General features: G+C 53.0%; 1 protein-coding gene across 1 annotated transcript; it reads right to left on the reverse strand.

Annotated features, from left to right (window-relative positions):
- Nucleotides 1–101: 101 nt before the first annotated feature.
- Nucleotides 102–14,602, reverse strand: MAN2C1 (mannosidase alpha class 2C member 1). The gene is given in 35 exon segments (XM_023753177.1): nt 102–632; nt 687–789; nt 873–908; nt 911–1,030; nt 1,164–1,243; nt 1,340–1,400; nt 1,403–1,448; nt 1,774–1,917; nt 2,026–2,051; nt 2,054–2,134; nt 2,137–2,204; nt 2,264–2,362; nt 2,605–2,658; nt 2,660–2,704; nt 2,857–2,917; nt 3,098–3,259; nt 3,354–3,439; nt 3,565–3,589; nt 3,592–3,685; nt 4,254–4,314; nt 4,638–4,764; nt 4,767–4,854; nt 4,960–4,988; nt 4,991–5,048; nt 5,273–5,389; nt 5,513–5,605; nt 6,959–7,069; nt 7,231–7,337; nt 8,625–8,814; nt 9,045–9,204; nt 10,529–10,595; nt 13,358–13,482; nt 13,822–13,947; nt 14,201–14,333; nt 14,593–14,602. Coding segments are annotated over 35 exon segments (3,117 nt in total). The 3' UTR covers nt 102–508.
- Between the last annotated feature and the right edge of the window lie 655 nt (nt 14,603–15,257).

Below are 15,257 nucleotides of genomic sequence, written 5' to 3' on the forward strand. Positions count from 1 at the left end.
CCTCAAGGCCCTGGCTCTCAGAGGATAGTCTGCCTCTTCAGAGACAGCCCCTCAGAGGTGGTGCAGAGACCCCTCTCAGGAAGCCCAGGCTCCATAGCTCCTCCAGTCCAGGATTCCTCAGGGCCTGGGGTTGCTCCCCAGCCTGGCCAGACTAGTGAGTACTCCCCTCCTAGTGGGGGCCAGCTGCAACCCACCCAGACCCGGGCCCTCTGCCTGCTGACACACGGGAGGGACTTCTTATCTCATGCTCTTATCTTGTGGTCATCCATATCCCCACTTGTGGGGGCTGCAACCCAGACCCTGCTGCACACACAGATCACCTTCGATTTTGCCCCTGCCCCCAAATGCCCAGGAAAGACTTCTCTTCTCACAGCCTTGAGGACTTGCCTTAAGGGGAGAGAGCAGGAGTTACCAGCAGGGCTCCTGAGCCAAAGATTTATTGTTGCTTAGGGCTAGAAAGGCAGTCAGTCCCCAAAGCCTTCCACAAAAAATCCCGCCCTCAAGAGACTCAGTTCAGTGGAGGTTGCAGCTTGAGCCATAGAGACTGTACTTGGAAGGGAGAAAAGGTGAGTTTCAGGCCAGTGTCCCTAAGGGGCAGGTGGCCAGCTCCAAGAGGTCGCAGCTGCAGAACATGAGGGGCCATGAAGACTGTGAGGGCAGGGCTCCTCTCTTCCCCGCACCCCACTCACAGGAGGGCCTCCTGAACTGGCAGCAACATTTGCAGCCAGCAGTCCACGTGGCTGCCATGGGCCTCATACAGCCTGAGCACCAGTGTGTGGCCCTTGGGGGCTGGCCTCAGCCTGCTGAGGGAAGTGGGTGGTGGGCAGGGCCAAAGGTGGACCCAACCAGGACCCCGCCCCACCCTACCCCACCCCTTGCCTGCTGGACGGTCTCCAGCACCACCTGGAGGAAGACACAGTGAAGGCACTCCAGGCGGCTGTGGGCACCCCAGCCTGCCTGGCCGGCAGCGTCAACAACAGGAAATTGAGGCTGTAGGCTGCTTGGGTAACGCCAGCATCTTGGAAGGAGCCTGGGCAAGGGCCGGAAAGGAACCAGTGGTGCAAAAGGGGGTAGGGGCGGGCACAGAGCTGCTGTTTCCCCCACTGACTGTAGAAAAAACCGAGGTTTGGCGAAGAGCAGAGAAGGGGCAAGGCAGCACTCACCCTTGTGCGGCATCAGCGCATATGTGAACTCGTGGCGCCCCATGTCAGCTGTGGCATCAGGGGCCTTAGGTGCCCGCAAGCTGCGGGGAAGGAGGGAATGGGCCGGGCTGGAGTTCTGGCTAGGGGAAGACCCACACCTCCATGCCGGCTCAGAGCCTGGTGGGCACACCACTCACAGCGAGAGGCTGAGGATGCTGCCCCGAACTGATGCTCTGTACTTGCAGTCATTGAGTAGGCCAGCCCAAAGCTGTGCTCCAACAGGTCCATCCAGCTGTGGGCCCACACCTTCAGCACATCCCAGACCCATCTTTTACTCCCATCACTAAAGTGGCAAGCTCTGGGACCCCGGGATTGAATTCCAGTTCTCACAATAAGAGGCCCTGGACACTACCCAAACTGTCTATGCCTCAGTTCCTCATCTGTGAAATGGGGAGAATAGTATTCAGCCCACCAAACAGGCATGGGTATCAAACTAAACATAAAGAATTTAGCACAATGCCTGGCACACATGTTAGGAACCAACAAATATTGCTCCTCCTCAACCCATTCTACACAAAGAGTCTCCCCAGCCAGGGAGAATCCAAACCTCCTCACCCGACCCATGTCAGACCCCAAACCAAGCCCAGTCCCAAGAGGTGGTATGGTGGGTGGGACGCTGCAGATGCCCAAACTAAACCTCATAGGTGGCCTGGGGGTTCTGCACACAGGCAGGGAACTCCACCTTCAGAAATTTGTGGGTTTCATGCCAGTGCACCTGGAGTGGGGGTAAAGGGTGAGGAGAGGGAGACACACACACAGGCCTGGGGCTAGCCCTTCCCGACTAGCCACACCTAGGAAAGGCAGCCACCACCCTATCCCCTACTATTTCGGTGTGGAAGTGGACATAGGGCAACCGACGTCCAGTACAACCTCCTGGCTGAGCTGACTGTGGGGGCTGATCTGCAGTAGGAACCAGGTGCTGGCCCGCACGCGCCCTCAGCACCCACTGCTAGGGTCCCTGCCTGGCACAGCACTGGCTTCCGGGGGGATGCGCGGGAGGTGCTGAGCTAGGGCCAGCTGATGGAGAGGCCAATAGGCCTGTATGCCCACCCCCATCGTGCTCCGGGTGGTACTGCATGACGTCCCACGCATCCCAGTACAGGGGGACATCATCAAACAGCACAAACTGGTTTCCCACAGTGCCTTTGTCAACAGCCTCCCTGGAAGGAGATGGGGACTGCAGCTTTACAACGTGATCTTGGTTTCTCTAGATGTTCAAGGTGGGGTGGGAGGTAGGGTGAGTATGGTTAGGGGACAGGGCTCTCCCCAGCCCAGCCTGCCCTGCTCCATGAGATGGATCCCAGCCCAGAGCCACAGGTGGGCTGTTGAGGGCAGTGCTGGCCAAGGGAACAGGGTCTGGGACCATCTTCCAGACAGGGAGAGGGCAGTGAGGGGCTGACACCTGCCGGAGACTACCAGCACCAGGGATGTCAGGCGGCCGATCGGGTCCAGCCTCACCGTTGTCCAGAGTCACAGAACCATCAGTCTTGGCAGAAGGGAGCCTTGAAACAGTTGGCAGGGGCTTCCCACAACCAATAGCCCCCCACTCCAGCCGCCTCACCACTTACTCCAGCCTGGGGAGCTCAGAACCCCCATGTTGTTAAGCCCCTTCCCAGCCCTGCCCCACTCACCTCTTGCACAACAAACAGGCTACAGGGGCTGCAGTGAGGTAGGGGCAGGAGCAGTATAACCCATGCTGGGCACTGTCACCAGGACTAGGGATGAGGCCTGGATATCAGTGCAGCCTCCCTGAATTTTCAGGAGCCTCACTCTGGGATGGGGGATACTGCTACTGCTATTCTCCAGCCTGGGGCACCTCAGGGCAGAGATCCCCAAGAGAGTGTCCCCAACTCTCGGTCTGGACTCCTGCTGTAGTAGCAACCCCTCTCCCCAGCTCCTGTCCAGGCTGTGGGTCCTGCCAGGCCTGGGCAGGGCCAGCACTCCAGTGGGCTTCCAAGGCAGGGTATTTACAATGAGGAGGTCCTGGGCACCTGGCTCCCCAGCTCACAGGGCTGCAGCCGCAGCACTGAGCAGTGTGTTGCCATGGAAATGAATGTCTAAGGAGAAACTGGTTGGTCATGAGTGGGCAATGGGTCTAGGATGACCCAAGTGTCCCATAGGAGAGAGCAGCGGGAATGTTCTCAGCCTAACCTTTGTAGTGGCACAGGGTTTCTTCTGCCACCAGCTGAATGCAGCTTCCAGTCACCACATCATGGAACTCGTTCAGGAGCAGGAGTATGCAGGGGCCGAGGGCAGGGATGGGGAAGGCCAGGATGCTGGGAAGAATGAAGGCTGGGAGGGTCAGCCACAGAGGTTTCTCGGGTGAAGTCAGGTGGGTGACAGGGGGCAAAACCAGGCTGACCTCCAGAGGTCCTGCAGCTGGGCTGTGGGTGTAGAAATTGGGCACTACAGACTAGGGCCAGACTGCTGAGCAGCTCCACGTCACGCAGGATGCGCTCACACTTCCGATTCCCTTTCTTGATCTGAGCCCCAGCCAACGAGGAGGGTGAGTCTAAAGCAGCGGTTCTCAACCTGTGGGGTGCGACCCCTTTGGGAGTCGAATGACCCTTTCACAGGGGTCGCCTAAATATATCCTGCATATCAGATATTTACATTACAATTCATAACAGTAACAAATTTACAGTTATGAAGTAGCAACGAAAATAATTTTGTGGTTGGGGGTCACCACAACATGAGGAACTGTATTAAAGGGTCGCGGCATTAGGAAGGTTGAGAACCACAGGTCTAAAGTCTGCTTAAGTATCCCAGAATACCTTCCAAAGCCCTCCCTGGTTCAGAACCCCTGATGGCTCCCCAGGGCCCCCTGGATAAAGCCTCTTGTGGGTGACATGTCCCAAATACCTCCCTCCCTCAGCGCAAGCCTCCTCTAGGCTCCTGACCCACACAGCTCTTGCTCTTCTCTCAGCTCCTCCTCAAAGAACAAGCCTCCTCTCCCAGATCTGGGGGTGGGGGTCTGTCCTGTTTCCTTTACTGACCCTCTACAGACCAAGGGCACACTCTCCCTGCTCGGCTGAGTGACTAGCTCCTGACCTGGGCGGGGTGTGTAGTGTAGGTGCCATTATGCAGCTCCAAGAAGAGCTCTCCGACCCATAGCTACCCCGGAGAAAAGACAATTGCACCCTGAGGGAGAATGTGAGCCTGGGTCTCCCAGCCTTGGGGGGCCACATGGCTCACCCTTGATCCACACCAGAGCAGACAAGAGATCCAGCCCCCGAAGAAAGAAGCACCCCCAGAATGCTCCCGGTTTACAAAGCCAGCTCTGGAAACCCCAGGAGAGTTCTCTCTCTGATGAGTTTAAGCCCCTTTCCACCCTCAGCTTTTCTCCCACCTCACCCCCAAGGTAGAAATTGGGAGGAGCCCATGCACCAGGATTGGAGCAGGACAGGCCCAGTGGAGGGATTGGGCCAAATGGTTGAGCAGAAAGAAGGGCTCAAAGCAAGGGCTAAGCTAGCAGCTCAGTGAGGGCTATTAGTGGGCCAGGCTTGACCTGGGCAGCCATCTGGATTGTACGGCCGCTTCAAGCAGTCTACCATGATCTGAGGGGGCCACTACCTCCATCCCCAAAGCCAAAGAGGAAGGCACTATGGTTGGTCCGTCCTTTGTCCCGGTTTTTGGCCACTGTCTTTAGTACCTGGAGAAACAGGGGCAGATCAGCATGGTTCAGTCTAGGACAGGACACCCAGCCCTCTCCAGCCTACCTCCCTGCCCCCACCTTGGTCTCTAGGTACCCTCTCACCTCCTCCACACTGCCCTCTATTCCATACGAGGTGGGAAGTGGGCCAGCACACGGGAGCCATCCAGCCCTTCCCAGAAAAAGGTATGGTGCTGCAGGCAGGCAGAGACACATGAGAGAGGCTAGTGTCAGGGCTGAGGCAGAGTTGGGCTTTCCAGTCCTGCCCTGACCCTGGTGTGACCCTGGAGCAGGCACACTCTCTATCTGGGTGGGGGTTGGGTGATTTGTCCAGGACCCCTGAATAAGCCAAGGGAGAGATGAATGTGTCAGGTGGGACCCAGGCCCACTCTAACATGACCCACTGGGGTCTGCTCACTGGAAAGGAGTTCACCAAGTTCCAGCTCAGTTTTTGGCCCAGGAAGTATCTGATGCCACATCTGCGCATGATCTGGGGAAGCTGTGCTGAGTAGCCAAATGTGTTTGGCAGCCAGAACTGCAGGAAAAGGGCCTCTGAGGCACAGGAACCAAGGCTCTTAGCAGATCAGCCCAAGCCTCAGCCCCTCATCTCACCAGGTTAAGCCCCATCTGCCTGAAGCCATAGCAGCTCTCAGCCTACCTCCAAGCACATCTTCCCAAACTCCTGCAGGAAGAAGTTCTGGCCCTGCAGGAACTGCCTCACCAACGCCTCTCCACTGGGAAGGTTCCCATCCTGGCAGTGAGAGAAGAGGGAGTCAGCCAGGGTCAGCACCAGATGGGGAATAGGCAGGTGCTGGGGTCCAATCCCAGCGGGTCCAGGGGTCCCCAAAGGTGTGGACGGAGTCGGCGAAGAAGGAATGACACGAAGACAGCCTTCAGTTGATCAGCAGCCTAGTCAGGACCTCTAGCCAGGATCTCCAGCCAAAGTTCTAGTCGGAGTTCTGGTTAGGAACTGATCAGGATCTGATGTTTATTGTCTTGTTACATCCATATTTATACCAGCCGATTTTAATCCTGTCAATTTCTATTACAAAGGTTAAGGCGTTTCTTATCTCCATTCCAGGGAGTAAAGATTATGTAGCTTAACTACCCGCCTGGCACTTAATTAAGGGGTTGTATCCCCTCCCTAACCTCAGGGAAAGATCCCCACCTGGGGAAACAACCTTTCTCGGAGAGGTGACCTTGGTTAAAACACATGGTGCTAAAGAGAGCAAACATATTAAGAACAATATGCTATATATGCCAGGTCCCTTGAAACATATGCTGTGCAGCTGTTTCTTTCCTGCAGCGACTGTGTCAAGCAGCAAGGATGGACCGGCTCCCGGCAAATTCCCCCTTTTTTATTTTTTAAATGATAGCGCATGCAAATCAGTGGCCACCTCTCAGATTGGGCTGTTTAGGTTCTGAGTCTAGGTTCTGTCCCATGCTCTCTGGCTAGGTTCTGGTTAGGAGCTGATGAGGAGCTGATGAGGAGCTGATGAGGAGCTGATGAGGATCTGATGAGGATGTGATGTTTATTGTCTTGTTACATCTGTATTTATACCAGCCGATTTTAATCCTGTCAATTTTTATTACAAAGGTTAGGGCGTTTCTTATCTCCATTCCGGGGAGTAAAGATTATGTAGCTTAACTACCCGCCTGGCACTTAATTAAGGGGTTGTATCCCCTCCCTAACCTCAGGGAAAGATCCCCACCTGGGGAAACAACCTTTCTCGGAGAGGTGACCTTGGTTAAAACACATAGCGCCAAGAAGGTAAGCAGACATATTAAGAACAGTATGCCATATATGCCAGGTCCCTTGAAACAGCAAGGATGGACCGGCTCCCGGCAGGCAGGTACTCGGTCGACCCCACCCCTTAGGAGAAGCCATGGCTCTGACCCAGGAAGTGTCTATCTCCTGCAGCTATTTATCTGCTGAAGGGAGCTTCTGGGCTGGGTTATGCCGACGGCCCGTCACAGTGCTTGGGACCCTTCTCCCCCTTGGAGTCCCAGGGCTCTGAAGTCCAAGGACTAATAGTGCTGCAACAGAGAGGTTGTGAAGGGCCTGCAGAAAGCCCTAGGCTGAGGGTATGCAGACCGCCCTTACCATCTCCACCCAGGTGCCTCCCAAGGGCACAAACTGCCCATGGCAGGCAAACTCCTGGAGCCAGGCATACAGGCCAGGGTAGTGGTTCTTTACCTACTCAAGCTGCTGCGCCTGTGAGGCAGAAGGGGCAGGAGTTGTGCCTGGAGTAACAAGAACCCTACCCAGGACCAAGTATCTGGGGAGCAGTGGGCAGCTGAGTCTGGGGAGGCCCTCAGAACCTCACTTTTAGACCTATTGGGTTTCTGGTGTCTCCACATGACTGTCCCTCTGACCTGGGAGCAGGCAAAGATGAACTCAGGGTTCCGCTCCATAAGCTGCACGGCTGTTACCCAGCTCCAGGCACATTTCCGCAGAGTCTCTTTGAAGGGCCAAAGCCAGGCTAGATGGGGAGGGGGACAGAGGGTGGAGGGAGAGCAGCAAGGTCCCCAGCTCCACATAGATCTCCAGCCTCACCTCTGTCCCCCAGCACCCTGACCAGGCCCAGCCTGGGTCTCTAGGGCAGTGATGGCGAACCTATGACACGCGTGTCAGAGGTGACACGCAAACTCTTTTTTGGTTGATTTTCCTTTGTTAAGTGGCATTTAAATATATAAAATAAATATCAAAAATATAAATCTTTGTTTTACTATGGTTGCAAATATCAAAAAATTTCTATATGTGACACGGCACCAGAGTTAAGTTAGGGTTTTTCAAAATGCTGACACGCCGAGCTCAAAAGGTTCGCTCTTCTCCCCTTCTTTGGTCAAACGTGGTGGGAGTACAGTGAAAGAGACAGTAATATGCTCTAGGGCAGGGATCCTCAAACTTTTTAAACAGGGGGCCAATTCACTGTCCCTCAGACCGTTGGAGGGCCGGACTATAGTTTAAAAAAAAACTATGAACAAATTCCTATGCACACTGCACATATCTTATTTTGAAGTAAAAAAACGAAACAGGAACAAATACAATATTTGTATTTGCATGTGGCCCGCGGGCCGTAGTTTGAGGACCCCTGCTCTAGGGTCTTCCTAGCGCTTCTCAGGCCCCTTTCCCTGCAAAGCCCTGTGATATCCCTCTTGAGCTACCACTTCAAATCAGTCCTACTAGGTGGCAGTAGGAGTGGGATAGAAAGGCAACCAGAGCTATCAGGTTAATTTTACAGGTCAGGAAATGGAGGCCCCCGGCCCTAGAATAGCCTTGTCCTTGAGGTTTAGACACCCTTAGAGAGGATCCCCAACACATACTGATGGATATCCCAGAATAGAGTGCACAGCTCCTCAAGATGGATCATGGATCATGCCTTGTCAGCTGTCCTATATGAAGCACTACAGCCTCTCCTTCCTTACCAGTCCAGAGCGTCCACCCTCTTCCCCACACCTTGGCATAGCAGAGAAAGCCCTTGTTCTGTGGTCCAAAAACATCAGAATCAACACCTTGGGGAACCTGTTAAAAAATATGGATTTCCCATAAGCCTCACAGTCACTGAAAACTCATCAGGTTCAGAATTGAACCCCTGACCCTACCTAGAAAATCACCCCTGCGCTTAAGCCCCCATCTCTATTACTTCAACCGAGGCCCAGGAGGGGCAAGAACTTGCTGAGGTTTACACAGTGCTTCCAGGGCAATGCCAAGGCTTCAAGGTCACTCCTGCCTACCTCTCAGCCAACTTGACCAGCTAACCTCCTACCTGTATCAATGTGGCAGTGCCCCATGGCATGGATGGTATGCTGGCTTTTACCTCCACATTGGCCAAAGGACCTGGAGGCCAGATACTGGGCCATCGGGAAGGTTTCGGGCTGGGCAGGATCACAAACATTCACAATCTGGTTGGCTGTGTACAGGGCCTGGAAGCTGCGCTGGTTGTCTTCCCCGAGGCCCTGCAGCAGGGTTCTCAGCAGAGCTCTTTCCTACCTCTAATTCTTTGCCCCTGCTGTTCCCCCTGCTCAGAACTGTTTCCCTCTTCCCCTTTACATAGAGAAACCTGACCAACTCTTGGGCAGGCAGAAACACTCTCCCTATTCTGCATTCCCAGAGTCCCAAGTATGACCCAAGAAACAATCTACCTGGAATTCTAGAGAGTGACCAGGTGAGATGGGGTGTTGAGTACCTTGGTCATGCCCAGCAGCAGTTCCAGATCTACCAGGAGCTTGTGGATATCCCGGAGGAACAAGTCCAGCTCAGCCCGGCTCACCTGGAACATCTTCTCTGGGTCTGCAATCATGGTGCCCTTCCTGGGTCCCAAGGCGACTTCCACATAGAGGGTCAGGCTACAAACATGGGAAGGCAGTCATAGGCCAAGGGACTGGCAGAGACCTCTGGGGGCTTGAGGAGGGAGGACAGAGGCAGCATCCAGATGACCCCTCCCCATTTACCTCCAGGATCCCAGAGTATATCAAGTTCATATACGAGAGGGTCAGAGAAGCACCAGCCTGAACCCATATGGTGATGAAAGCTCTATTATGGTTAGCAAGAACAAGCAACTCATTCTGGAACTGTGTGATGCTACTGTTTAGCCTTTTTTTTTTTTTTTTTTTTTTTTTTTTTTACCAAAGCTGTCTTTACACAGCACTGCTTTGGTCTCAGAACCATCTTTGCACATTAAAAACATGTTTGGCCCAGCTGGTGTGGCTCAGTGGTTGAGTGTTGACCCATGAACCAGGAGGTCAAGGTAGATTACGGTCAGGGCACATGCCCAGGTTTGGGGCCTGACCACGAGTAGGGGGTGTGCGGGAGGCAGCCGATTGATGATTCTCATCATTGATGTTTCTATTTCTCTCTCCATCTCCTTTCCTCTCTCTGAAATAAATAAAAACATATTTTTTTAAAAAAATAAAACATGTTCGGATTTCCCAGAGCAAAGACCCATCAGCCAACACAGAGCAGGCTGTTCTTTGTAGCCTCATATTGGGTTCTGGCACTGTTCTACTCAGTCTTCAGAGACCACAGATGACTTATTTGGGGAAGCCCTCCCTATTCCTCCTCCCACCCCTCTCCTAAGTCTGGAACAGAGTTCTCACATGAGCTCCGAGGGTTTTCTCTCAGAGCCCTCATCAGTTTTGCAATTGTATAAGTATGTATGAGTCCTCTTGCTGTAGAAGACCATATTACTCACCGTCATAGTCCCAGTGTCTGGAAGAATCAGATACACAGTATTCAGTAAATACTATAACATAAAATCATAATGTCTAAGAAAGTTTTTAATGGTGTAATAAATGTCCATGTTATAATATGGAATGAAAAAATTCAAGATACAAATATCAAGGAAATATAACCTAAACTAGTAAAAAGTACACCGGGAAGAATTCCTGAGATGAATACTGAGATATAAATAATGGTCATCTCTAGGTGGTGGGATAATGGGAGGTATTTACTTCTTTGTACTTTTCTGTATTTACCGCAAGGTGGCAAACATTTTTATAGCCAGAAGAAAAAAAATCCTGCTTTTAAAAAACAAACACTGAAGATTTGAGGATGGTTGTGTTGGGAGTAGGTGTGTTTCCAAGATCATTCTGGGCTTCCCACTAATGTGTCCTCCCCTACTGATGTCCTCTCCCCCACAGCCTTGGTCAACCAGTGCAGGGATTCACTCACCTCCGAGGGTCTCCTCCCAGCCTCTCAATCAGGATGTAACTGCTCTTCTCCCCTTCTTTGGTCAAACGTGGTGGGAGTACAGTGAAAGAGACAGAGCCTGAGGTTTTTGGACAGTTCATGTTAAACATAAGCTAAGGGAATTCAAGACCCTCTGCTCAGACTCCAGCTTTGGCTTCTTTTCCAAGGCAAGGCCAAGACTGATAAATCAAGGACCCTTGCTTGCAAGTGCCCCATTCCCATGGCAGCCAGTACCATGACCACCAAATAGCACCAGCAGAAAAGCCCTTGGTCTTATGAGATGGGTCTTGGGCAGGCATCAAGAGATCTGGATATGGCTCCCAGTGGCCTCTGTACCCCTGAATAAGTATCAGAAGGGAAATTCTATAAAGTCAGGGACAGGCTTGTCTCATTTCCTACTATGTCCCCAGTGCTTAGCATAGGGCCTGGCCCAGAGAGGGCATTCAGGAGACATGTGCTGAGCCAATGGAGGGAGGGAGAGAGGGCTTTGCCATACAGGTAGGAGTCCTACCTGAGATTGAAAGTCCACTTGGAATGGAAGATGTGCAAACTGAACAAGTGAACTAACCTCTATTTATCTCACCTTCTTAATCTGCAGTTATAAAGACCAACCACATAGGATGATAAAGATACTGTTAGATGCATAAGCAAGACACTTAATAGTGGTTTAATAGTGGTTATATCTGGGGAATTGGGATGGGGTAGTGGGGAGATGTTTGAAAGTTTCCCCCCATTATATATCTATATTATAAAAGGCCAGGGGCTGTCACAACCTAAACGACCAGACGGATGACTGGTCACCAGGAAGTGCATGGAGCACCTCTTGGTCCCTCCCCCTCAGTCCACAGGCTATCACAGTCAGGCTGGCGGCCAGCAGGTGGGCACGGCGAGGTTGTTAGGCCCTTGGCCCAGGGCCAGGCCGGAGGCCTAACGTCCTTGCCTCTGCCGTGGCAGCTGCAGATCAGGCCCAGAAAGAGAGGCAAGGCCTGATCCGCAGCTGCCACGGAGGCTGTGGATCAGGCCCAGAGAGAGGCCCGGAGATAGGCTCAGAGACGCTGACTGGCATAGAAACCAACCAATCAGAACCAAATCTGGGTAAACTGCAAGGAGCCAATGGCTGCCTAGGAGGCGGAGCTTTTGACGCTGACTGGCATAGAAACCGACCAATCAAAACCTAATCTGGGTGAACTGTGAAGGCAGAACCTAAGGTGGGGACTAAGGAGGGGTTTTAAGGGCAACAGCTGTTTGGTGTAAGAAAGTGGTTCAATTTTTTAATGACCGGTGCATATGGCTGGCTATCAGTCCAGATATAGGGATTATGTATTTTTGTCTGCCGAGAATCTCCTCCTGCTGAAAAAAGCATTCCCCTCCATTTAAGCAATCCTATCCTATATAATCTATCTATACTAATAATTTATACTAATAAAAGGGTAATATGCTAATTAGACTGGGTCAACCGGCTATCTTCCGGACGTCTGACTTCCTTCCGGACAAAGCCATGGTGGTGGGGGCCGAGGCAGAGGCAGTTAGGGGGGTCAGGCCAGCAGGGGAGGGCAGTTGGGGGCAATCAGGCTAGCAGGGGAGGGGAGTTGGGGGTGACCAGGTCCGCAGGGGAGGGCAGTTGGGGGTGAGATCAGGCCGGCAGGGGAGGGCAGTTGGGGGTGAGATCAGGCCGGCAGGGGAGGGCAGTTGGGGGTGAGATCAGGCCGGCAGGGGAGGGGAGTTGGGGGCAATATCAGGCCAGCAGGGGAGGGAAGTTGGGGGCGACCAGACCTGCAGGGGAGGGCATTTGGGGTGACCAGGCCAGCAGGGGATGGCCATTGGGGGCGACCAGGCCGGTAGCGGAGGGTCGTTGGGGGCAAACTGGGTGGCAGGGGAGGGCCATTGGGGGCGACCAGGCCGGCAGGGGAGGGGAGTTGGGGACCATCAGGCCGGCAGAGGAGCAGTTAGGGGTGATTAGGCAGGCAGAGGTGGTTAGGGTCAATCAGGCAGAGGCAGGGGTGATCTGGCAGGCAGGCAGAGAGGTTAGTGGTGATCAGGCAGGCAGGCAGGCAGGCAGAGGGGTTAGGGGCAATCAGGAAGGCAGGCAGAGTGGTTTGGGGCGATCAGGCAGGCAGGCAGGTGAGCGGTTAGGAGCCAGCGGTCCCAGATTTCGAGAGGGATGTCCCCGATTGGAGAGGGTGCAGGCTGGGCTGAGGAAACCCTGCCCCCCCCCCCCCTGTGCACGAATTTTGTGCACCGGGCCTCTAGTATTATACATAATAAAAAACTGTTTATTAAGAACTAAAGAGATGTGGTCTGTAAAGCCACTAGTCTGGCACCTAGCAAGGGGTTAATAAATGGAACTGCTATACTTATTATTATGATTAATAACCATATTCAGCTTAGCATGAGGTGGGCAGCCCAGCTGGTGTGGTTCAGTGGTTGAGCATCAATTACCAGTCAGAGCACATGTCCAGGTTGTGGGCTGGATTCCCAGGAGGCAACTGATCAATGATTCTCTCATCATTGATATTTCTATCTCTATCCTCCCTTCTTCTCTGAAATCAATAAAAATACATAAAAAAAAAAAAAAAAGGTGGGCAGTCAGTGGCAAGGTTGGTTTAGCACTAATTATGTTGTGACCCAAACACCATCCATTTAATTTACCCTATATGAAAGGACCTAACCAAGCACAGGGGCCCAAACAGCAACCTCCCCAGTCCTGAAATCTTTCTACCACTCTGCAGGCAGAGCCACTCAGCCAGCTCTAATTTCTCCAGAGACCAGAACTGAAATGTGGCTATGCTGTCTCTAGGCCAAGGCTCCTTACCTGAACTAGTTCCCCATCATGCCACACCAGGCCCTCTCCATCGCTTTCCCAGAGAAGGTGAACTTCCTGACCCACCCATGCCTCCAGGATGGTCAGCTCCACCCAGAACCAGCAGGTCCACCATCTGCAAGAGTCACTTAGATGGGAGCCCTTTTCCTTTTGAAATAGTACTTTCTTGGATTAAGGGTCAGTAGGGGCTTGAGGCTTTCTCTATGCATTACAAGGTAATCAGATTTGATGGACAAGAAGGGAGTAAGGTGAGGGAAAGAGGCAGAGCCAGAGGTCTGTGATCCGTCCTTGAGTGCCTTTCCTAAGGGGCGTCCAGGGACTGGGAGAAAGGGGAAAATGAACTCTTTCATTAAATCTGAGGGACCAGGGGCAGACAATGGAGGTGTGGCCCTTAGGAGTGAGCCAGCCCAGAGGGGTGACCACTGGCAGGGCCCTGCCTCTGGGCATTACCCACGTGGGTCCAAAGCTGTCACCGACCTGCGCAGGGCAGAAGTCCTGCTGGATTGCCTCCTGGTAGGGAAGCCTCTCAGGTGTCAGGCAACTGGAGAGCGCGGCCACCGGGCAGCTGTCCCCGAAGAGCCTGGGCATGGAGGGGCCAGTGGGCATGCGCTCAAAGTCAGCTTTCCACCTGGCGGTGGAACGCAGAGTCCTTTGACCCACGTTGGAGATGGCTGTTCCACAGCACAGCCTCCCCGCTCCCTCCTCCCGGCCATGCCCTGTCCATAGAGGGCAGGCACTTTATCCCTCAGTCCAGGTGGCTGTAGCTTGGGTTTAACCACAGAAAGAAAGGCTGAGGCCGGTGAACCAGGCCAGCTGGTGCCCTGAGGGGTCACAGAGGTTATAGTCGTGGGTAGAGTGGTGACACGAATTTCTCTGCCTGCTCCAGCGTAGTGCGCCAGTGCTTCAGGGTTGGCACCGCCACCACCACTGCCGCCCGCCCACTGTTCTTGGAAAATCCCGGTGCTCCTGTGTGGCGGAACTAAAGGTTCTGGTGTGTGGACGGCTGCAGGCTGCTTTCTTACAACAGCCAGGCTCTCTGGGAAGCCCAGCTGCTCTGAACTTTGAGAGGGGCACTGAAAGAAGTGCTTCTTGAGGCTCTCCTCTATCACTTCTGGACTGATGGGCCAGGCCACTTGGCAAATACCTAAATAAAATGGTAAGTCTGACGCTTAGCTTCTCGGAAAGCTCTGGGACAGAGATAGGGGGACCATTAGATGCAACAGACCACTCGGCATCAGCACCAACAGGTGGGAACCCTCTGGCCCTCCAGTGACAGCCTGGCCTCTGGCTCCCTAGAGCCGCCATGAATGGACATGGTGTTGAGGGCTTTGCATCCCTGTAACCTCAGCTTCCTCTACTACCTTATTTTATGTACATGGCTGTTGGTTATCACCAGAAACTCTGGAAAAGTTCTGATTTGAGACAGCATGTTAGTCATAGCATTCAAGATCCTAATAGAATACTGTATTTCACTAAACAGGACTGAAGAGTTAAGAGAAGCCATAATGCCAGACACCTAATTTCATTTTCACATTACCCTAGTAGTCCATTGATAGCTTTTTTTTCCCCCTCTCCTAAGATGGCCAGGGAGTTCTTGTCTATAATATTAAGAAAAATATATACACAGCATTAGCCCTGATATTTTAATGGAAATACTGACCAAGTTTACAACATTTCAAATGCAAACTACACAGAAGTGTATGACTGAGTACATAATACCAAGCATAATCCTATATAATAAAAGGCCAGAGACCAGAACTTGTTCCCCATTATGCCACACCAGTGGATGGCGAGCACTGCTCAGCAGGGCTCACGGCTAGCGAGTGCAGTGGCGGTGGCGGTAGCCTCTCCCGCCTCCAAGGCAGCGCTAAGGAGCAGCAGGCTGGCTTC

The sequence above is a fragment of the Myotis lucifugus genome, unplaced genomic scaffold (genome assembly GCF_000147115.1).
Source record: "Myotis lucifugus unplaced genomic scaffold, Myoluc2.0 scaffold_41, whole genome shotgun sequence".
NCBI classification, from domain to species: Eukaryota; Metazoa; Chordata; class Mammalia; order Chiroptera; family Vespertilionidae; genus Myotis; species Myotis lucifugus.